Source organism: Dermacentor andersoni, chromosome 1, assembly GCF_023375885.2.
Source record: "Dermacentor andersoni chromosome 1, qqDerAnde1_hic_scaffold, whole genome shotgun sequence".
NCBI lineage: Eukaryota > Metazoa > Arthropoda > Arachnida > Ixodida > Ixodidae > Dermacentor > Dermacentor andersoni.
Window position 1 is genome coordinate 184,704,474 of NC_092814.1, and position 23,327 is coordinate 184,727,800.

Here is a 23,327-nt window from a genome sequence, read left to right on the forward strand (position 1 = left end):
CATTGCAATCTATACAACCATTCAGTCCACACAAACAACTTGTTCAACAGTGTAAGCAGGACAACAGTGTACTGCCGACAACCATGATGCTGCAAGTGCAAAACAAATGTACATGTGTTCACATGTACATTTGCATTACATTTACATGTACATGTGCGTTATTAATATTAACAAACTGCTGAAGTAAAATGTTGTTTAATAGAAGCCACAAGTGACTTAGTATCAATATCAATAGTTTGTTGACTCAGTATCACTCATTATACCTTTTTGCCCCCACTTTAAGTGGGCCCTGAAACACCTTTGTATGAGTCCTGAGGGGCCCATTGTATATATTGTCGTGTCTTTAAAAAAAAATCTTTGAAAAGGGCCTCACACGAATGAAAATATTAGGAGTGCAATGTTTATTTTACCCATTTTCCCTCAATCATCTGTTCCTTTCAGCAAGGGCAGCATCAGTAGCAATGCCCATCCTATTGTGCCTCACCATTTTTTTCCCCTTTCCACGGAGTGCTTATGGTAACCTTTTAAGGTGAGCTTCTGACAAAGCTGCCCAGGCACGACAAAGCAGTGGTGAATGGACAAGTGAGATGCATTAACAACTAACGCTTCCCCATTTTCCAGTAATCCCTGCCAAACCTGGAAGGGTGGGAATGTGCATGCGAGCTTGTGCATGCAAATAAGCTGTGGTCAAAAATTTCACCCAGTGGCTAATACCAATGTGTTTCTGCCACCTAATGTCAGCTGGCAGACCAGTGGCAGCTTAAGAAATGCCGAGGAGGAGTCTTCTTTTCGAAAAAAGCAGGAGCTATCTCTTCATCCCACTTTTTAGCCCCTGTGCACCTTGCATTACCAGAAAACTTGGCTGCAATGTTTACAGCCCCGTGGTCTACCCATGGAATGTGTTTACTCACCAAGGTAAGGGGGAGGCTCAGGACCATTTAATATTAAGAAACACAACAAACACTTTTGTTGTGACCAGTGACAGTAAGAAAATATAGAAAACAAAAAACATAAAGTTGTGATGCTTACTTGCAGTAATATTATGTATGAATCTAAACTTAGGTTCTTGCATCAAATTTCATATGAGCTTAAAGAGACACTAAAGAACAACACTAAATCAGTTCAGACTAGTAAAGTATTAATTGAAAACAATATTTTCATTCATTTTGCAACAAAAAATTATTAGTATTGCTGTAGAATATAAAGGCCAAGCTCCTCTCTCTCTCTCTCTCTCTCGAATTTTATGCCAAAACCTCAACGCTGGTGTACCAATATGACTTCACGAATTTTTATGTATCTTCTCGTACCTTGGCACAGGAAAAGTTCTCAAAACTTGCTAGGCTGAGTCTTTGGTTCTATTAGAATGCAATGCAGTCCTTCTTTACTGACAAATGATTAACTATGCCCATGTAGACTGCGTCTTTCCTGAATTACAAAGCCTGTTGCCATGGTAATTGTGGCTATTTTGAAATTGCAGAAGTACAATTTAGTAATGCAGCTTAGTTTTTCTTTAGTGTCTGTTTAAACCTGGTATGTCAGCTAGAATTTCGGTGTGCTGTCTTTCAACACATTCTGGTGCTCAGAATTCATTAAATGCTATGTTAGCACTGTCTCTTTCCTGGACAGTGTGCAATATTATCTTTTTTTGGTGACATAGCATGTAATAAGCTGCCAATAAATGAAATTACAGCCATCAACTAAGCCAATCTGTCTGAACCTCTATTATAAACCATGAAGTGGCATTTTCAATACAGTTACTGTTCATCGTTTTCAAATGATGACCAACGTGTGGCAGTAGTAAACCAATAAATAATCAAATCTTTTGCATCTCTCATGCTACAAATCTGTAAGTATAATTATTTTTAATTTAACAAGAAGTATAATCAGTTTCTTTTACAGTGCTTACCATCTGCAGCTGCACGGTCTGGTTGGAAAGATTGCCAAGAGTATCTTCCACTTTACTGAAATGTTCTCCGTACACAGCTTTGTACTGCAAGAGTTTATAAAAGCTATGTTTCACAGGGTATTAGCTCAGTTGTGTGCAAAGGCGTGCATAAAGTAACTGTTTCATAATCTCCATGATATACACTCCTTGGCATCATCACTATAATATAACCAACATATATACATGTATCATAAGAGAAACAAAGTGGAAACAAAAGTATATTTATTTGTTATTTTTATTAGCAGACACTATTAGCATTCTTGAAACATATACAAGGGGTACGACAAATCATTTCTAAAGAATCCCGCAAGGTGGAGAAAGTGTCATGAAAGGGAAAAGCTTCCCTTTCATACAGATGGAGTGGAGCTATAAAATGCTTAAGGTTTATAATCAAAGCAAACATATAATTAGAGTTAATTTACTGTACAAATAATATTGTAGCAGTAAATATGACTATGAAGTGTCTGAATAACAGCTAACATATCTCCAAAGTGCACTCATTACATAAAAATGCAAGATTGAAAAACTTCACATGTAGGCACGAGGTGGTATCACAAAGTTTCGAGACTGGCTCTGTTTTAAAAACGTAATTTAACTAAAGAGTCCCCCTGCACAGCAATACAGCACTTTCAATGTTCCTGTCCCTTTTCAAATATTTACTGGAAGTATTCTTTCTTGTATGAGTCAAGCACCTTTCGCAATTCGGTCTTGATTTCAGCAGTCGTGTCAAAACAGCGACTCTTGAGTTGGGTTTTTAATTTTGGAATTAGATAAATTATTTTTTTCAAAGCAGAGCCAGTCTTGAAGCGTTTTAATACCATCACGTATATTCACGTTAGCCCAAATGCAGCGCTAGGACTTAATCTGATAATATCCCCCAATGCAGATAATCATGCTAAAGCTTAAAAAGTTGAGTTCCCTTCCATAAGCTTGAAGAAAGGGGGTTAACCGAGGGGCCCGATTTTTATTAGTCATATTATAAGAAGCCAACAAAAACTTTACTTTACACTTCCATAAGCTTATGCTACAATTTTCTGTCTGATAAACTTGAGACAACGGCAAATTACATGTCTCCAGCACATGGTGAACATTGTAAACTCATGTGTACTGACACTAACCATACAGGTTTATCATCACTTACACTGGGTGTTGTACCTTGCAGCACTGTAAACTCACGTAGGTGCTCAAGGATGTGACATCTATATCTAGAACTAAGTTTCGCACCATTCCCTTGTCTTTATATGCATACATGCAGGTGCTAGGGAATGCCACTCACCACAGATAAAAGTGAATGGCACACAAGCAATTACCAAACTACTTTGGACTTACAACTTAGATTCAACACCTCTTTATGAAGTAAGCAGCTACAAATACAGTCAAACCTCAATATATGGAACAGCGCTGTGATCGCGAAATAGTTCGATATAGCCAGAATTCGATATATAAAGTCAGCTAAAAAATGCGTCAAAAGCTTCTGCAGATCAATCAATGAACCAAGGGCACGATTGGGGATGATTGTTAGGAGCGCGCGTTCGGTTGCGCCGTGCGCAATTGGCCTAGGCCGCGCCGATTTCAACAAATTTTCAACTCTTTTCAATTCAACAAGTTTTCAAAATCTGGTTCTCCCGCCAAACTACTGGAAATTAATTACTTCTAATGGCTTGAGCTTGGAAGAAAAAAAAATGACTTGAATTCCCCCTTAAGTTACTTCATTCTAACAATTTATCCCTCAACCCATCTCCATGTTTATCACAGTTATCGACTAGACCCACTCGTCACCGTGCACGGCACATGTTAACACTATTTTTGCACAAACAGACACATAAAAGTATTTTCCCTCCATACTATAACAGAATGGAAATGTCTAATTGAATGCAGGTCCTAATTTTGTATTAATCATTTTCTGTTTTATTGTGATAGCAATTACATGGATACTCCAGGCGCATTTCCGCTGTCACCATCACCTTGATGTTCCGTATAAAGTCCAAGGGCGATAACGTCATCCCCATGCGCCATATGCTGTATGTGTGAGTGAAAGCATGAGAGGGTGAGCCGACAATGGCGGCTCAATCTCGCGTGCGCAAGGAAGGAAGCAGGGGAGGAAGCACACTGTCTTCCATTGCACGTCAGGCACTGGGGGGAGGGGTTCTACACTGGCAGGTGATGCGTATGGCGGGACGCGCAGGCCATATGAAAGCGATCTGCGATGGGGACAGAGTCTAGACATCTAGGAAAGGGTCGATAGCTTCATGTGTGCTGTGTTCTCGCCGCTTAGTTCACGTTGAAGCGAGAGGCAGCATGAAGGTCAATTCGCTCACTGCTGCTTCTTCGTCACAATCACTCTCTTTCTCTCTTTCTGCTGCTGCACTTCTTCCCTCCAGCGTTTTGACAGCGAATTTGCACGGTCATTGAGTGATATGTGTTCATGTTTGCTTGAGCGCGTGTGACACCATGCTTGTTAATTTAGTTAGTAAGCGAATGTTTACAAGTCTATACGGCCGATAAAGCTACTATCTTTACTTTGTATAGATGTCTACTAATTTGCTATCGCAATCGATGCTTCGCCTTTCGGGCGAAGCTGCGACTTTTTTCATTGTTGTATTCTTCTTGGTTGCCTCACTTGTTGCCATTGCATGTATTTTTTCTCCTCCCTGCTTGGACTATGTCTGCAGTGTTCAATAAACAAACAAACAAACAAACAAAGAAATAAGTAAATAAATAAATAAATAAATAAATAAATAAATAAATAAATAAATAAATAAATAAATAAATAAATAAATAAATGAGGAGTGCAACTGTCCAGCTTCATGGTGAACTGTATTGCAGAAGATACTTACTACTTTCCAATGAGCGTATGAAGAATGAACCAAATCAAGTCCCAAAGAAAAAAGTACTAGCTTTCCCTCGTTTGTCACATCATCACCAAATGAGACCCGCTCGAACAGTGCTTTTGCTGATTTCACCGAGGCAACTGCCACCTAGAAACATGAAGAAGCAGAAAGACAGAGGCGGCATCAGTTTTCAAAATACAAATATTGGGAAATTATTATAACTACACAATAACACACAAATGAACAAACAATAAATGCTTACATCAAACCACAAAATTAACTATATATTCCTTATTGTCTACAGCTGTATGTACAATGGAAAGATTTCACACATCTGAACAAAATACATTGGGCAGCGATGGATCAGCCACGTCCATATATGTAAGCATCTCAAGGATCTTCACTTTCTAGCAAGCCTTGCATGGGTTGCAAGCACCAGCAAGTATACTGTTGCCGCTATTCTCATTGGTTTCAATGAAAAAGCTCTGCAGATAAAAGCCATTCTCATCCCTCTGAGAGTGATCCAAGCTATCTGAAACTTCATATTGCAGTACTGTTCTTGGGAATCTTATTCCATATACAGTCAAGGTGCGATACTCAAGTAATTTGAGACTGGAAAATAAAATAACTTCTCAGAAATTGGCTTGGCTTCAATGTTTTCTACGCATTTTGAAGCAGATTAGTAAAATCAAGGTTTTCGATTAATTCAATCTTTCTGGCTGGATTCCCAGGGCTCAGCAAAGCAGCCAAAAACATTCGGCGACATTTGTAAGACATGAATAGCAGAAATCCAAGTCAAGTGTTACCCTTGCCATCCTAGACATGCATGTGCAAGGACTCTCTTCTCTCTGCCATGGAACTTGGCAACACCCAGTCGCTCACTCTTGTACATTTCTTTGTGTGTGTATCGTTTTGCATAATAGCTCAAAACTTTGTTCAACTTGAGATAATTAAAACAAAAATTTGTGCTCTACCAAAAGCTTGAATTCACATTAGTCGACTGCAGTCTTTCCATCAACTCTACGGCCTATCACTGACTGCAACAGGTGCTGTACAACAAAGTATAGCTGTCCTTTTCCAGTTGCTCGTTGCTCCTGTAATCTCAAGCTAAATGCCCAGGGTTAGACTTCACCACTTGCCACTAGATTTGCGCGCTGTGTTTGGTCAAGTATCAGATTGACAGCAAAGCACAACTCTTTTAAGGTGTGTTACCAGTGAAAACACAATTATTCTCTAAACAAGCCCCTGCTTAAGATATTTCAAGCATCCTTATGCACTCAATTATGTGTTGTGGAAAGAGTGATATTTATGGCTTTATTTAATTATTAAATGAAGAAAAATGGATAATAGACCTCTTTAGAGCTGGCTAACCTGAGTTTATTCTGTTCAAAGGTTATATGCACTTTCTGAACCACTGGCGGAAGTTTGTATGAAATTAAAACTGACACCACATGACCACAGAAACTGGCGATTTTACGCAAATCAGCAGTATATGTGAAGCTTCATTTGTTACATTTGGTCCTGGTGCACAAAAAAAGTGTTAAAGGTTAATCTGTGATGCTTCACCATCAAAGCTATTTTCTCTTCTCAGCAAGACATGCACAACATGCAACGAACTGCCAAATATGTATACATGTTTTCCATTCTCTTGTTTGGCATGTATATTGCTCACTTCAACAATGAGAACACAATTACAATCAATATGTTGATGCTGGCCAGCATTGAATCTGCCCACCACAACATTACAGTATACCTCATAAGGAACTAGGGACCAGTCGGTTAAAATATATCCATAAGAAATGACTAGCTGCAACGCAAACAAAAGAAAATCTCACCACAGCCCTCCTCGGCTGTGGTGAGTTTTCACCACAACGGACAATGCATTTCTAAAACTAGAAAGCTGCAAACCTTTCCTTTCATTTTTATTAAAACTTGATTTCCTCGAATTCCTTATTGTGGGAACACTTAGAACTGCAACACTTATGACAATGAGTTATTAAGGAATAAATGTTCCTCAATAAATCATTGTACGCTCCATCACGCATTAGGGTACGCAATGAACTATATTATAATACCTGTGCCACAGGGGCACAAAAAATGACATTAACTGCTTAATGCCTTAAAGTTTATAACCATTCATGCTGTGCCACTCAGACATACTTATTGGCATTCATACTTAAATGCCATTAATTATGCCTGTGTGGCATTAAGACTTAGAGCTGTTCGTGGTGTTCTTATTTACTTCTTACTGGGCTGTCGAACGCTCCCAATGTTAGCAGTTACAGCTGCACATGAAAGGTACATTTCTGAAGTACAGTAGAATCTTGCTAAACGGAATTTCAAGGGACCGGAGAAATATGTTCGCATTAGCAAGAGTTCAGTTTACTCAGGAAAATGTGCAGGGGTGCATACTGTATGACATTCACTGTATTAACACTGTTTAGCAATGCTAGGCATCAAAAAGCGAATTTAGCAGCTAGTTCTTCCTTTGGTTTGGGTGCTGTCAGCAACTTCTATTGACTTGGCTTTGCTAGTATTGGTTTCGAGGAAGCACTGGCGACATATCAAAGCAACAACTGCTGCTCTTACTACTAAACTCGGAGACTGAATTAGCACAAAGTCGTGCTGGTGGAGTCCAAAGTATCGAATGGCATGCCGTAAGGCATTCGAAATTTCGGTCGTTCTTATTTCAGCCATCTATGGGACAAATGGCCATGCTGCCAAGCTGTCCACACTGCACATGCTATGCATTAAAAATCTATCCAATTTTTGCTTGCTTGAGTCTTTGCCACCACCCTTTAAGGATGGTTTTCTGCATAGATGACACCTGTGGCAAAACAAAATCGGATCTTGAACTTTCACAAAAAAAGCTCTTTAGACCTTTCGGGTTGCAACCATGCTGTATATTTGTCACATAGTAGACATCTTAGTTCAATGCACAGTCTATGCTTACTACATTACTGCTAAATCATTTCAAGAATATCATTTCTGTACTCCCATTGTAACTAACGGCTGTTGGCATAGTACATTTCGGGCGTCTTCTTATCACTAAAAATAAGATTTTCAACTTTTTAATTGTTCAATACACATGACGGGTCTCTAAAACTGCCCTACAGAAGATAAATATGATGTAATACTTTAAGCAGAAAATCCTATTTTCCCCTTAACTCTTTCGTTACTGCTAGAAATGTGTTCATTTTCAGTGGTTTCATGTTTTAACATCTTATTTCAAGGCATAGTAGTCGCAACATATACTGCAATACATAAAATTATAGCCTGATCACTGGTGCTTTGAATGAATGTATAGCAGTAATAATTGCTCAGACAATTTCTGAAAATTCTTATGTGAATCTTCAAAGAAGCTCGTCAAGGAGCACAAAAGCAACAATTTGCTATTTTTAGCGTAAGTACTGAAAGCAAAAAAAATCTGAAATATACAAAATATGCACCTGGTTCCTAGTTCCCAACTTTCGTAAGTTAAATGATGCAAAAAAAAAAATTATGAGGGTTTGTTAGTGTCAACAGGAGCCATAGTGATGCCCATGCTATGTGGGAAAACAGTAACTTCACAAATGTGAAAACAGCCAAGTACACTATTGTACCTATTCATGTTCCTATTCCATGTGTTTTTACTCATTGCAGCAGGCACTTGGTTGTTTTTTAATGCATTCTTTAGGCTTGCGAAAGAATGGTTGTCAGGTCAGGGAGCATGCAGAAGCTTCCTCATGCTTGGTTATTGTGTTCGATCAGCTTTTCTGTGCAAGCAAGGTGGTCTAGTGTGCGTTCAACTGGTCCTGGAGCCTCCACATACTTTGTCAAGTTCCTGTACAGTGCTGTTCAGCAATGTGGAGTGTTTCATGATATTGTACAGCAACGAACAAGGGCGATTGCACAGGTGGTGTTCAAAATGTAAGAGATTAGACAGCTAACCAAGCTTCGGCTGAAGTCGGTATGTAATCGATTGTGTGCTCTTGTGTGAGTGAAAATGAACGAATGAATTCAGGGTTTTTACATGCCAAAACCATGATTTGATTATGAGGCATGCCGTAGTGGGGGACTCCAGATTAATTCTGACCACCAAGGGATCTTTAGCGTGCCTCCAATGCACGGGACACCGGGCATTCTTGCATTTTGCCCCTATCAAAATGCAGCTGCTGCAGCCGGGATTCGATCCCACGACCTTGTGCTTAGCAGCGCAGCATCATAGCCACCAAGTCATCGTGGCAGGTTGAATGTGGCAGGGAAAACCCCCCACAACGAGAAGGGTTGCTCATAATAATTTGTACACATGCTGTCAAAGCGCTGATGGATAAAGTCAACCCACAATGAGGAAAATAAAGCTGCACTTGATATTAGTCAAACACAATTTTCAAGCTAACACATACTCATGAGCATCTACTGTTCTTTGAGAAATCGATAAAATCGGAAAATTGACAACCTGAGAGAAGTTTCTGTGTCTTCACTGCAGCTGCCACTTAAAAATTATGCTGCTGAATTGACCAAAGCGCAAATATTGAATCTTTTTATTGAAGAAGTGCTAGGAGCATTGGAGGATAGCTTCGACGATACCTCCAGTCGAAGTTTTATTTTTTGAGCCTCCCCAATCTACTGAAAATTGTCAAATCTGACAAATAGGTAAAGTTCAGTTGTCATTTCAGATGGTGCATGATGTTGCTAGTAGAATTCCAACATCAATGAGTCATTGAAACTGATCAGTTTCTATAGGAACAGCAATGAAAATGTTAACGTTGTGACACATCTTAAAAATAAGATGCTGAATGATGGGCCATACCTCTATCAAATCAAAAAGCTCTTTGTCTTCAGACGTGTTGGAGGCTTGACATCTTTCAACTAGTGTTTGACACGTGGAGTCAAACTTCTGAAGAACCTAAAAAAAAAATGAGTTTATTAATGAAGTTATTTAATAAGACGGCACGAAATCAACATTTGTAAGGGGGAAAGGTTCAAATGATATGCGATGCGATCTTACTGTGGATAAAACGTTGTTTGCGATGCTGCAGTCTATCACAAGCTCTTTTGGGTTCAGGAAACATATGTCCCTCAGGAGGCCTGTTAAAGTGACAATGCCGGTATTGTTAATTGAGCGTTAGCCCCCGCGATACAAAACCATGCGGCATAACTGCGAGCGACTGCACTTAAGATGCAGATGTGCTTCATTGTATCGTTTCTCACCTACGTATGACTGTTCCGAGGATCCGTTTTGTACACTCTCCTGAAAATGGCTAAGGATGCGAAACGCTTTCACTGATCTAGTGCAAAAAGGCTCCAGGTAAGAATGTACAGCGCAGAATGGATCAGTTTGCATGTGTTGTGTGTTTTGTTTGCCGTCCCACAGCTGCGCATCGGCCGATGAGGTGCCTCAGCAGAGGGCACCGGATTAATTTCGACCCCTTGGAATTTTTTAACGTGTACTCAAAGCACGGTACACGAGCGCTTTTGATTTTCGCTACAATGAATATGTGGCCGCCGATACTTCATTCATGCATTCAACTGGCCCTGGAGCATCCACATACTTTGTTAAGTTCCTGTACAGTGCTGTATAGTAATGTGGAGTGTTGCACCATATTGTACAGTAATGAATAAGGGCGATTGCACAGACGGTGTTCAAAGTGTAAAAGATTAGACAGCTAGTCAAGTTTCGGCCGAAGGTCGGTCTGTAATCGACTGCGTGCTGTTGTGAGTGAAAACCCCGCACTATTGTAATTTGCAAATAATATGCATACCTTACAATGCTAGATCTTTGTGTACCACACTAGTAATGTGCACAGTTACAGCGCAGAAGAAAATCAAGCAAGAGAAGGATACGATCAAAGCAGACGCAGTTTGCGCCAACCAATTCTGGTTTCTCTCGGACATTTTGAACCTCGTCAGAGCCCCGTCAATAACAACATTAGACGAAGATACTGATCTGTTCACTTAAGTAGGCATTACTGGCTTTTCAGACGTAAAGTTCAGGCACACATATACAGGATGCTTTCTAATACAAGTGGGAACCTCAAAACAAGAATCCCGCTATAACTTTGTACATGGTCGCCGGATGCAATGTCCGAAACGGTCCAAAACACACATGACATTTTTATTGCTCAATGTTTCCTGATTCTGGTATTTCGTAGATAAAACAAAACGGGTGTTTTGGAGATACCACTTGATTATGCACTTGTCACTGGATTATAACCATAGCACTTGATTATAATTTATAAATTCAATGAATTCAGCCCTTTCGTTTGAGAAAATTGGCAACATTGCAATGCACCAAAAGCATGGCCTTTGAGACTTTCATGTGGAGTTGCAACAGCGGAACGCCGTTATCTCGGAGTAAATGCAAAGCCTAATGCCCATTCAGAACTTGCAGTGTCACAAAGTTGGGCAGCACTTCACAGAAACTTAATGGTTGCATATCGCTTCCCAACCGTTTTACTGCGCAACGCAGAGTAGTTCCTGCAGATATTTTTGGCTCCTTTCGATGTAAGTGGGCTCGATCACTTTGACGGAGCCGTCGTCGTCGTCGAGGTGAGTGGGCGTGGGTGAGTCCAGTTCGCGCTTTAAGACATTATCGACTTCTTGATGCCTTATGAAAGAAAATTTTCATTTACAGCACTAAATAAAGAACTTCTTATGGTGCTCAATAAATGATAAACAGATGACTGTGGACTTTTTTTTTTTGCGTTACCATGGAAACAAAATCCCAACAACTCATACAAACACGACCGGCGAATTTTTTCCGCATCTGCCGTGCGCAAGTTGATACTTGATTGTGAGCGCGCAGCTTTAGACATGCATATAAGGTACTTGAAGACGCTAATGCCCCCTCAGGTGCGTACAAGTCTGTCTGAAAGAGAAATTGTTCAAATATTCGCGCATATAATCGTTAAATTGGTTCCAGTATTCTTGTATCATATCGCTTAAACGAAACTCGTACAGTAAGAATGCTGTTTGCAAGTGGAAGTGCAATATGTCTTTCGCCTTATTTCTTAACGTGGCGTTAAAGAAGTTTCCGGGTAAGTTAGTTCAACTAGTGATAATGTTTAACTGGAACGTCCATCGAGTTACTGACCTATTAAGCACCCCATATACTTAAAGATACGCTGCAGAAAGAATGACATTTCTAGCCTGTTGTGTTCAAGCGTTATATAGCACTTTTTCAACTGCTGAGAGAGTTAATTGCGAGATCGTAAGTATTGCAAGTTATGGAACCGAAAGTAAAGCATCCCGTTTTCTTCCCGCCGTCTTTTCCTTTTTTTTCTTTTTCATGCCTTCAGTCCCTGAGTTGCATCTTTCGCGTTTTTCATGCTACCTGGTTTTGCTTTCAACATGAAGAACCACCAGTTTGCCCAATTTGCCATTCTGATATGGAAAAGAGATATATGCATGTGCTGAAGAAAACTTCGTGAACCTTCAGCTACAGCTGTCACTAGGCGAAAGCATTAATTTGGTATGGCCTGTGGTTTTCATATATATGCAGCACACCGATATAATAAGAGGAAAAGGTCACTACATATATCCTAAGAAATGTTTGCACCGCTTGTCTTTTCCAAAATCCAACGAACGGCACGCGCGTTTTCAGCGTGACACGTACACTTTAAAGGGTGTAAACGCTTTTAGAATGTATACTACGCTCCAAACGCACACACACACACACACACACGCGCACACACACACACACACACACACACACACACACACACACACACACACACACACACACACACACATATATATATATATATATATATATATATATATATATATATATATATATATATATATATATATATATATATATATATATATATATATATATATATACGTATTGTAGACAGAATTAAATTATTGCACTGAGTGCGCGAGTCCAATGAAAGGTGTGGACCTCTAACTTGGTATGCCAACAACGTTTAGTCTTCTGACGTACAGTCGGCTCCGTTCCCGCGCTCTGCAAGTAGGCCGCTGTTCCCGCGCTCTTCAATTAAGGGTGACGCCGACTATACGTTATTGCTTTGGATGGAGTAAACGCTTTTCCCTTTGTTACGTTCTCACGCTTTTTGCTTTGTATTTGCTGTTGTACGCTCACTGCGCAAAATATGAACCATATTAAATAATATCAGCGCTGCCACAGTTTAACATCGTGGTTAAGGAGGCTTCCCGACAGCAATTAAACATCAGGACCTCCTGTTTCACGAGCCTGCGTTTGCTCTTTATGTACGCTTAGCTAAATGTGTGCTTCAAGAGCACCGGTCCAACGCTACTTTTGTTGTGTATTTGTATGCGTGTGTGCGTGTGCGCGTGTTATACACATGGAAGGCCGTAGTGAGTGGCATCCAAGCGCAGGACGGGGCGGCCAAGGTGGTGGCGATGGCATGGTCTCCCAACAACGTCAAACTGGCCGTCTGCACGGCTGACAGGGTCGTGCTGCTTTTCGACGACATGGGAGAGCGCCGCGACAAGTTCTCTACCAAGCCCATCGACTCCAAGGTGCGCACCAAAATTTATATCCACTGCACTTAAGTGTGAGGGACACGTTGCGAGGACGACTTGTAAAACGCGCGGCAATTCCATCGACTGAAAGCCGGTTATTAAAAAAGCCGTCGTCGTCGTCGTCGTCATCATCATCATCATAATCGTTATTATTATTATTATTATTATTATTATTATTATTATTATTATTATTATTATTATTATTATTATCTGCACCGCTCTGTCATAGCGCTGACAAGAACCTACCTACGCCACCGGTACTGCTATACCTTAGCGTAAATGGTCAGTCGTCAGAAATTTATGCGGTTACAAGTGGAGTTCCTCAAGGGTCTGTCCTGGGCCCTCTTCTTTTCTCGCTGTTTATTAACGGCGTTTCGGCAGTCATTCACACTCTTCAATTTTGTTACATGCTGATGACGCGAAACTTTTCACAGTGGTAAAAAATGTTAATAATTGCGCCGCTCTTCAGAAGGACATCGCGAATTTTGCGTCATGGTGCGCTGGAAACAAGATGGTTATAAATGCATCAAAAACGAAAGTTGTAAGCTTCACGCGGAAGATTAACAGGGCTTTGTTTCCCTATAGCGTTAAAGACGTTCTCCTGCCAAGAGCTCGGGGAACGAAGGACCTTGGAGTGCACTTCGATAGCTCCCTCAGTTTCTCGCCCCACGCTCAACAGACGAGGCAGCGTACACTTCGAACGCTCGGCACAGTACCTCGGGTGACAACAGACTTCAAACAACCTGGGCCATTTGTAACTTTATATAAGAGCGTATGCTTTCCAGTTTTTGGGTACGCCTCCGTCGTTTCGGGCGGCACTTGTCGGTCAAATTGTGAGCTTCTCGAAAATGTGCAAAAAAAGTTCACATCTATATTTAAACATCGATTCTGTCAAAAGCCTTCCATATCTCCATAGAGCTAACACAGACACTCACGTTACCTACCCTCACCTGTAGACGCAATAAATCGGATGTTCTTTTTCTTCACAAATTATTACATGGAAAAATCTGCTGCTCGCACTTGCTTTCTAATGTGCGCTTTTACATTCTGCAGAAAGGCCCAAGAAAACAGCGCGAATTTCAGCCTTCAGATTTTTGTGACCCTCTATATAGAGTGCAGGCGATATATAACGCCCATTCAAAGTGGCTGGATATTTTCATGCGTAGTTTTAATATTTTCCTGAAAGGAGTTGCAGAGGAATTTCAATAACTGGACAAAAGCTCTCATATCTGTTGTGTGTTCCGTCATTCTGTAATCCTTTATTTCTGTTTCTCCACTATTGCTTTGTATTCTCTTCGTGTACACGAAACTTGCCAAGGTTGAGGACTGGGCGTGTTGGTATAGCATATTAGAGGCTAGCGCGCTGTGGTGTGTGTTTCTCTTCTGTGTGTGTCGTCCAAATGTTGCGCAATCGAGCCTCTTCGTGTACACATTTTATGCTCTGTTCTTTTTTTGTGTGTGTGTGTGCACGCGTGTGCATGTGCGTATGTGTGTGTGTGTGGGAGCTTGCATTGTTCTTCCTGTGCATTGTTTTGCCGAGTGCGCCAGCACCAAGACCCTCGAGGTTGTTCCTGGGCACTTTAATAAACACCTATTATTATTATTATTATTATTATTATTATTATTATTATTATTATTATTATTATTATTATTATTATTATTATTATTATTAACATCTCGCGTCCAGACACAGTAAAAAAAAGCGCACACTTTTGATTGCGAAGACAATAATTTGTTAATCACCCACCAATTAACACTCCTGTGAGAATTCTTAGGAGCCCAGAAGTGTGAAATTGCGGGTTTTTGTTAGATGCATATGTGTCTTCGCTCTTGCACCGAAACAAGGCAGAAGTGTCTGTGCATATATGTTTACAAAAATGACGAATGGCATTGTTGTGCGTTGCTTCTCACCACTTCTAAACTTGGGCTTTACGGGTACACGGTTGTGTATTTATGCAAAATCGCAAGATGGTTAACCGGATCGATAGATGGATTACAGAACAGTGTTATAAATGCTGGTCGGTCGTCACTAGCGGTGTCTCGCAGAATTACCATTGTGGTCTACCATTTGTATATTTCGTCGTGTCACTTATATAATGCGTTCCGTGTAGTGTGTTTATACAATGTACAATGTTCTGCTATTAAAGCGTTTTTAGCGTACCGCTACGCTAGACTCTGTCGTAGTATTCAACGCTTATTTGATGCGCAGTAGCGAACATGCTCAAGTAATGGTGATGACCTAAGCGCATATATTACCTTGGATAACAGTGACATAGAAATGTATCTGACAAACATTTTCAAGCTTCTATATACTTAGCAGGCGCTGTACATCATTTCTTTTAGAATATGTAAGGTGTCGTTTTACTAGTCTCTCTCTCTCTCTCTCTTTGAGTGTGTGAAATTATCCTCGTGAAAGAGTGTAGATGTTCTCACAACTCCTTTCCTATTTGACTTCCGGAACACGTAATCATATGTACCATAAGCATATATGTTTTTGCACGCGAAGTCAGAATCACCTGTAGAACGCATTTTCTTTCTTTCTTTCTTTCTTTCTTTCTTTCTTTCTTTCTTCACGTTTACCAGCGTTTGTGACTTTGCCGCAATTCAGACTCTAGGCATAGTTTCGGGATTTCGGAACTATATGTGTGTTAGGAACCGCTTTCTCAATGACTGTGCCTGTCATTGTGAAGTATGGGAAGTCACTGTCAAGTCATTGTGGGGTCTGTCCTCAACAAATGTAATACAACTGCGTTCTTATTGCATACGCCCCTCGTGAGAGAAAGGGCGCGATATGTGAAATAAGAAAGGAAAGAAGGTTTAAGGGCTAGCTGTGACTCTGTAGTCAATACAAATAGGCAGCGCTTACAACACGTTTGTCCTTATTTTTCGGATACGATGTACCGAAGGGGAAATTAGCATCTGAGGGCTGATCAGCTCTCGTTTGAGTGGCGCTCCAAAATTACTTTGTGAAACCGGTCGACCCACACCGCGCGCAGCTCCGGTGGCCTATCCGAAGAGGCCTAGGTACCCAGATGGAGGCACAGAGAGTCAAGGTGCAAAACGATTGTTTTAATGCGAAAGCATTATATGCCCCCAGTGAGCGAAAATCCGTCGTAGTTGGCGTGACCGAAAGATGGTACCAAATTTTAAATTATGAGGTTTTACGTGCCAAAACCACTTTCTGATTATGAGGCACGCCGTAGCGGGGGACTCCGGAAATTTGGACCACCTGGGGTTCTTTAACGTGCATCTAAATCTAAGTACACGGGTGTTTTCGCATTTCGCCCCCATCGAAATGCGGCCGCCTTGGCCGGGATTCGATCCCGCGACCTCGTGCTTAGCAGTCCAACACCATAGCCACTAAGCAACCACGGCGGGTGGTACCGAAAATTGCCGACGGCGCAAAGTGCAAAAATACGTCAAAAAATGCTCGCATTGACGTCTTTATCAGGGAGGTCCCTGTAAACAAAGTAAATTAATGGCCTTGAAAAGAAAATTTGATGCATTTCGATCTGGGTGGCTATCGAACCCGGGACTCCGCGGTGCGAAGCGATGAAGCTTCCCGACGCCACGGCGGCTCCGCTGTTCTGGCTGACTAAAGGTGTGGCCTAGCGCGTGCGTCATTGGCCACGTGACGGTGCAGCCACTGGGGAGGAGGTGGCGCCACGTTATGAGTGTATAACATGAGCGCATTCATGACGTTCCGAGGTAGGGCTAAGTTTGCATCATCATCATCAGCATCATCATCATCATCATCATCAACAACAACAACAACAACAACAACAGCAACAACCTATTTTAAGTCCACTGCAGGACCAAGGCTTCTCAGTCCGATCTCCAATTACCCCTGTGCTGCGCCACCGCAAAATTGTGGGGTTTTACGTGCCAAAACGACGATTTGATTATGAGACACACCATAGTGGGGATCAGAAGTACATGTTGCTGGGCTAATCGGTTCGTATACTGCATGGCGCTCCCCTTGTTCCCTTCCGTCCTTTCTTGTTTGCACCAAAGCGATCATATTTATGGTCTACTCAGCATAGTGGGGACTCCGGATATTTCGACCACCTGGGGATCTTTAACGTGCCCCCATGCATTGCACAGGACAGGGACGTTTTTTTTTGGACTTCGCCCCCACGTCTACAAACGGATAATGCTTTCGCATTCCCACACGTAAGCAGTCTTAAGTGTCTCTGCCGATTTTTTGTTTTTACAAGATGGTGTGGACACAAACTGAAAAACAACAACAACAACAAAATACGCAGAACCAACGCAAATGTTGGAATCTATGTGAAACGAAGCTTTCGTGAAGTCGTTAATTAAATGCTATAAAACCATTATGAAACAGGGTTTTACGGTGCAATTTTAGGCGGGATACAGCGAGATACAGAGGACCGGCGCTTGTCATGTGATCTCGCTGCGTCCCGTCTAAAAATGTGCCCTAAAACCATGTTTCATAATACTTGTAACCAACTAGCCCACCTGAGCGTCTTGAATGCTATAAAAATAAATGCGATGCGTACAACTGTATTTATTTTCATCTTATGGAACGGTCTAATCTCATGCATTGTTTACGTACCACACAGGTCACAACCTTAATGACGCGCAGTACTTATGTCTATGCACTGCATCGTTCACAAAGTATGCTAAAATGCAAACAGTTCATGCGGAGATACCCAGGAATTTTGGACAGTGAACCTGCAGAAATCTACTTCACAGCATTGCACTAGCTTAACTTGATGGGCAACATTTAAGAGAAATGATGTTCCAAAAGGCCGCCAGAATTTCAACAACTTTCAGTTAGCAATGTCGAGAGGGTATACGCCCTTCTAATGCATGTTCACGGCACTCATTCGAAACTTCCCTGCTGCGTTACGACTAATTGTCGCAAATAGGCGTGTTAATAAAAGGACATAGCCTCTGTTACGTTTCCCCTACGGCGCGCGGTATAGCCGGCGCGGATGCAACGGACGCCGGGGCTTCGTTCAAAGCGGCGGACATTTTGGCCCGTTCGGAGCTGCCGCAAAGCCTCCCCGCCAAGCGCGTCCAGGCGTGTTTCAGTGCCACGTGTCTTCGCGTGTGCGTGTGTGTGTGTGTGCCCACGCTTGTCAAAGCGCGGCAGCCGGGGAGAGGAGCTCCCCAAGTGTGAAGCGAGGAGGTCTGATCGGCGCCTGCTCGGCGGTTGAGTCACTACACTCGTCTCAACATGTCTCTCAGCTCGTCCGTGCTCCGCCGTCACGTGGTCTCATCCCGTGACCTTCCTTCTTGCCCGCGACGCCGAGAGTATAAGAGCAGCTGCCCCCGGACCCCAAGGGAGGCCATGGGAGGCTCCGATTTCTTCTGTTGAGTAACGTGCTCTCCCGTCTCTCCACTTCGGTCGACCTGACCGCCCGCTCTTTTGCGATGCTAGAATAAACAAGTTGTTCTGTTACCAGTCGACTCATGCTTTGCCGGGACCTTCGGATGCTTCCAGTTGTGCCCCAGGCCGCCAGGCCAACGCTACCCTTGGGGCTTGCGACCCATTTGCAACAACTCGTGCCAGCGGTGCGGTTCCAACAACTGTCTGCCAGCGGTGGGATCGCGACAACGGAGGCCAGCAGCGAAGATATGCGGTTGACTGTATGCTGAGCAGCACAACGACCATCCGGGAGCAGTGCAACGAGCCCTGTGTGATGACTGGTTGCCTGCAGCGGAACGACTGCGCTGAATTCTTGGCTGCGAGGTTTGGTGAGTGCGGGACTTTCTTCTTCTGAGTTTTGCCAGGCTTTTGTTAGTGTCAGAAACAGAGCTGGTAATTGTGGTTGTCGTTGCTGCCGGGTTAGTTTGCGGCAAGACAATAGAAGGCAGTAGAGAAAGCAGCATTCAGAGCAGCCATGGATTTGAAGTCGTTGCGCAAACCGATATTGCTGGAGCTTGCAAGAGAATTGGGTCTGGATGTCTCAGACAATCTCAGAAAACCAGAACTGCAAGGGCTATTCTTGAGTTAGAAGCTGAGGATGACGAGCTGTCGGAATGCCTTGAGACCATTGAGGAGCGGGCAAGAAGACATGAGCGCGAACTTAAAGAGCAGAAAGAAAAAGAAGAGCGCGAACACGCTTTGGAATTGAAGCGTCTCGAGGTAGAGATGGAACGCGCTCGTAATGGAAGTCAGGCACACGGTGCAGGAGAACGAGTATCGTTCAAAATGACTGACCTGATGCGGCCGTTTAAGCTTGGAGAGGACATTGGTTTGTTCCTGGTTAACTTTGAGCGAACGTGCGAGAAGCAGGGGTTCTCTCGGGAAACGTGGCCACAGCGCTTGCTCACTTTGTTACCCGGCGAGGCGGCCGACGTAGTCGCTCGCTTGAAGAGAGAGGAGGCAGAGGATTTCGACAAAGTGAAATCGAGTCTGCTAAAAAAGTACAGGCTGTCAGCGGAGGCGTTCCGTCGGAAGTTTCGGGAAAATGAGAAAGGCAAAAGTGAGTCATATACAGAGTTTGCGTACAGGCTTATGTCAAACATGCAGGAGTGGCTCAAAGAAGAGAAAGCGTTTGGTGACCACGAGAAAGTTCTGCAGTGTTTCGGGCTGGAACAGTTTTATAGTCGGTTACCTGAGAACGTGCGGTACTGGGTCTTGGATAGGCCAGACGTTAGTACGGTGGCTAGAGCCGCTGAGCTAGCCGAGGAGTTTGTGACGCGTCGGGCTCGTGGAGCTAAGGACGGCCAAAAGGGTGAATTTGGCTCCAAGTTTGAGAGGCCGAAGTTCACGCCCATGAGAGCAAAGGGGGACACACGTAGTTCGGATGCGAGTGAAAGCAGTCCGACCGAACGTAAGGAGACGGCGGCAGCCGAAGCCGAACGCAGAAAGCGGTTCGAGACGAGGCAAGCGCGCGTTTGTTATACGTGCCAGAAGCCGGGTCACTTTTCGGCGCAGTGTCCCGAAACAAAAACAAAAGTAGTGTTTTTGTCATTATGCAGCACTGATGAGAACATGAAGCTTCTCGAGCCTTACATGCGAGACCTCCTCGTAAACGGGAAAGAGTGCCGAGTGCTTCGTGATTCCGCAGCTACAATGGATGTAGTTGACCCCTCTTACGTAAAACCCGATATGTTCACGGGCGAGTGCGCATGGATCAAGCAAGCCGTGGAAGCTCATAGCGTGTGTCTGCCCGTAGCAAAAGTGCTTATTGAAGGACCTTTCGGAGCACTTGAGACGGAGGCGGCAGTGTCATCTATGCTGCCCCCCCCCCCCCCCCCCCCCCCAGTACCCGTACCTATTTTCGAACAGGTCCGATCACCTCCTGCGCGAGAAGGGGCTTTTGTTTGGTGAGGCTAGCGTTCAGGCCTTAACCAGATCGAAGGTTCGGGAGCTCGCTGCAAAGGCGGTAGTTGCGGGACCGACGTTGTTGAACAATGAGAAAGGGTCAGAGGCGCAGCAAGCTGATATTCAGAGCACGCCCGAACTGAATAAAATTGAGCCTGTAGCGTTGAAGGCACCAGATACTGGAGAGGAAATTCCCGATGCGGGAAAGTTAGAAGAGCTATCTGCAGATTTGCTCATCGCGCCTACGTCAGACGGACTTAATAGGTTGCTAAAAGTCAGCCGGTCGGCTTTGATAGCCGAGCAAAAAAAGGATGGCAGCCTAGAAAACATACGCTGAATTGTCAAGGAAGGTATCGCCAAGAAAAATGCTCGCTTTGTGGTAAGAGGTGGGGTCCTGTACCGGAAGTATCTAGACCGCAGGGGAGTGGAGTTCGATCAGCTCATCGTGCCTCAATGCTATCGTCAGGATCTGTTGCGCTTGTCGCATGGGGGTTCGTGGTCCGGACACCTAGGAGTTAAGAAAACTAAGGACCGTCTCTTGCAAGAGTACTATTGGCCAGGGTGTTTTCGGGACGCAGACCACTTTGTGAAGACATGTGACACCTGTCAGCGGGTGGGCAAACCAGGGGACAAATCGAGGGCGCCGTTGAAGTTGGTACCTATCATTACGGAGCCTTTTAGACGGCTCGTTATTGATACAGTGGGACCTCTGCCGGTATTAGCCACGGGGTACAGACACATCTTCACTGTGATCTGCCCAGCGACAAAGTTCCCTGAAGCAGTGCCGCTTAAAGAACTCAGCTCAGTTGAGATAGTCAATGCACTACTGTCTATATTTGCGCGAGTTGGTTTTCCTGCGGAAATCCAGTCAGATCAGGGCACGGTGTTTACGAGCGCTTTGACGACAGCCTTTCTCGAAAGGTGCGGGGTAAAGCTGTTACACAGCTCAGTGTACCACCCACAGTCGAATTCCGTTGAGAAGCTCCACTCCGTCATGAAGCGCGTGTTGAGAGCATTGTGGTTTGAACAACAAACTGACTGGGAGCTGTGTCTGCCTGGGGTGACGTTGGCATTAAAGACCGCGCCGCATGCGGCTACGGGGTTTTCGCCAGCTGAGCTAGTGTACGGTCGCTCGCTGCGTTCTCCGCTTCGCATGCTTCGAGACGGATCACTGCCCTCTCCAATGGCTGCAGACCATCTCTTCCACAAATGGCCGCCTCCTGCGCTGGAGCCTCGCTTTGCAACAACATTCCTTTGAGGTGCGTTACAAAAAGGGGAGTCTCAACGGTAACGCCGATGGCTTAAGTCGAAGCCCCTAACGTGGGAATCAGCCTCAAAATTGTTCGTTACTGATGTTTTTCTTCCTGAGGCAGGATTTTTAACATATTGCTTTTGTGTAGTGTTTCAAAGTGATGATGTGCTTTCTAGTGCAATTTTCCGATTTGTGGACGCGTTCTGAGTGCTGCTAAACTACTGTAAGGAACTAGGCAGTAGTATAAAAGGGGAAAGAGCCTGGCAGGGCTTAGTGAGGGTTGTGCCGTGCTTGCTGACTGAGCGGTTGAGTTTCGGCGTAGTTCTAACGCTTGCCGGGAACGAGAACAAAAATGTCAACTCTCCCGAAGTCACTTTGCAGTGTCCTGTGTGAACCTGAACGAGAGAACGAGGCCTTCTCTGTGCGCTGCGCTCAAGAAACGCCGAAGGACGACCGACTTCGGTTATGAGCATCATCAAGCGACATCCCTCCGGACAGCGGATGCAGTCCCCTGACCATCGGGATCTCCTTCCCCCGGCGGGGCGGTCTGTTACGTTTCGCCTACGGCGCGCGGTATAGCCGGCGCGGATGCAACGGACGCCGGGGCTTCGTTCAAAGCGGCGGACATTTTGGCCCGTTCGGAGCTGCCGCAAAGCCTCCCCGCCAAGCGCGTCCAGGCGTGTTTCAGTGCCACGTGTCTTCGCGTGTGCGTGTGTGTGTGTGTGCCCACGCTTGTCAAAGCGCGGCAGCCGGGGAGAGGAGCTCCCCAAGTGTGAAGCGAGGAGGTCTGATCGGCGCCTGCTCGGCGGTTGAGTCACTACACTCGTCTCAACATGTCTCTCAGCTCGTCCGTGCTCCGCCGTCACGTGGTCTCATCCCTTGACCTTCCTTCTTGCCCGCGACGCCGAGAGTATAAGAGCAGCTGCCCCCGGACACCAAGGGAGGCTCCGATTTCTTCTGTTGAGTAACGTGCTCTCCCGTCTCTCCACTTCGGTCGACCTGACCGCCCGGTCTTTTGCGATGCTAGAATAAACAAGTTGTTCTGTTACCAGTCGACTCATGCTTTGCCGGGACCTTCGGATGCTTCCAGTTGTGCCCCAGGGCGCCAGGCCAACGCTACCCTTGGGGCTTGCGACCCATTTGCAACAACTCGTGACAGCGGTGCGGTTGCAACACCTCTCGACGTTGCTAACTGAAAGTTGTTAAAATTCGGACGGCCTTTTGGAATAGTGGTGGTGGTGGTGGTAACAACTTTATTGACAATCCGGCAAATTCGTGGCCTGGGCCTAGGCCGCCCCCGAGGGGGTCCGGAGATCCTGTCTCCTCGCCGCCTCGCGGGCTTGCTGGATGGCCCATAGTTGATTTTCGAAGTTTGAGCTGCGCAACGCGGCCGTCCATCGCGCCGCAGCTGCATCTGGGGAAACTGCATTTTCTCTGCATATAACCTCACATTCATAGAGAATGTGTCTAAGAGATGCGTGAGCCCTGCCGCATAGTTTGCAG

At 44.1% G+C, this 23,327-nt stretch overlaps 2 protein-coding genes across 6 annotated transcripts in view; one reads left to right on the top strand and one right to left on the bottom strand.

Annotated features, from left to right (window-relative positions):
• Positions 1–10,845, bottom strand: part of LOC126547242 (FIGNL1-interacting regulator of recombination and mitosis-like) — a 44,421-nt gene extending 33,576 nt beyond the window's left edge. For all 5 annotated transcript variants that reach the window (XM_050195191.2, XM_050195190.2, XM_055062861.1 and 2 more), the window contains exons 1-6: positions 10,603–10,845; positions 9,970–10,009; positions 9,767–9,846; positions 9,569–9,664; positions 4,783–4,923; positions 1,907–1,990 (exon numbers count right to left, since the gene is read on the bottom strand). In XM_050195191.2, coding sequence (XP_050051148.1) covers positions 1,907–1,990; positions 4,783–4,923; positions 9,569–9,664; positions 9,767–9,846; positions 9,970–10,009; positions 10,603–10,653 — 492 coding nt within the window. In that variant the 5' untranslated portion in view covers positions 10,654–10,845. The remainder of the gene's footprint in view (positions 1–1,906; positions 1,991–4,782; positions 4,924–9,568; positions 9,665–9,766; positions 9,847–9,969; positions 10,010–10,602) is intronic.
• Positions 10,846–11,571: 726 nt separating this feature from the next.
• Positions 11,572–23,327, top strand: part of Oseg2 (intraflagellar transport protein Oseg2) — a 90,813-nt gene continuing 79,057 nt past the window's right edge. Inside the window, exons 1-2 of the mRNA XM_055063047.2 lie at positions 11,572–11,610; positions 13,096–13,266. Coding sequence (XP_054919022.1) covers positions 11,572–11,610; positions 13,096–13,266 — 210 coding nt within the window. The remainder of the gene's footprint in view (positions 11,611–13,095; positions 13,267–23,327) is intronic.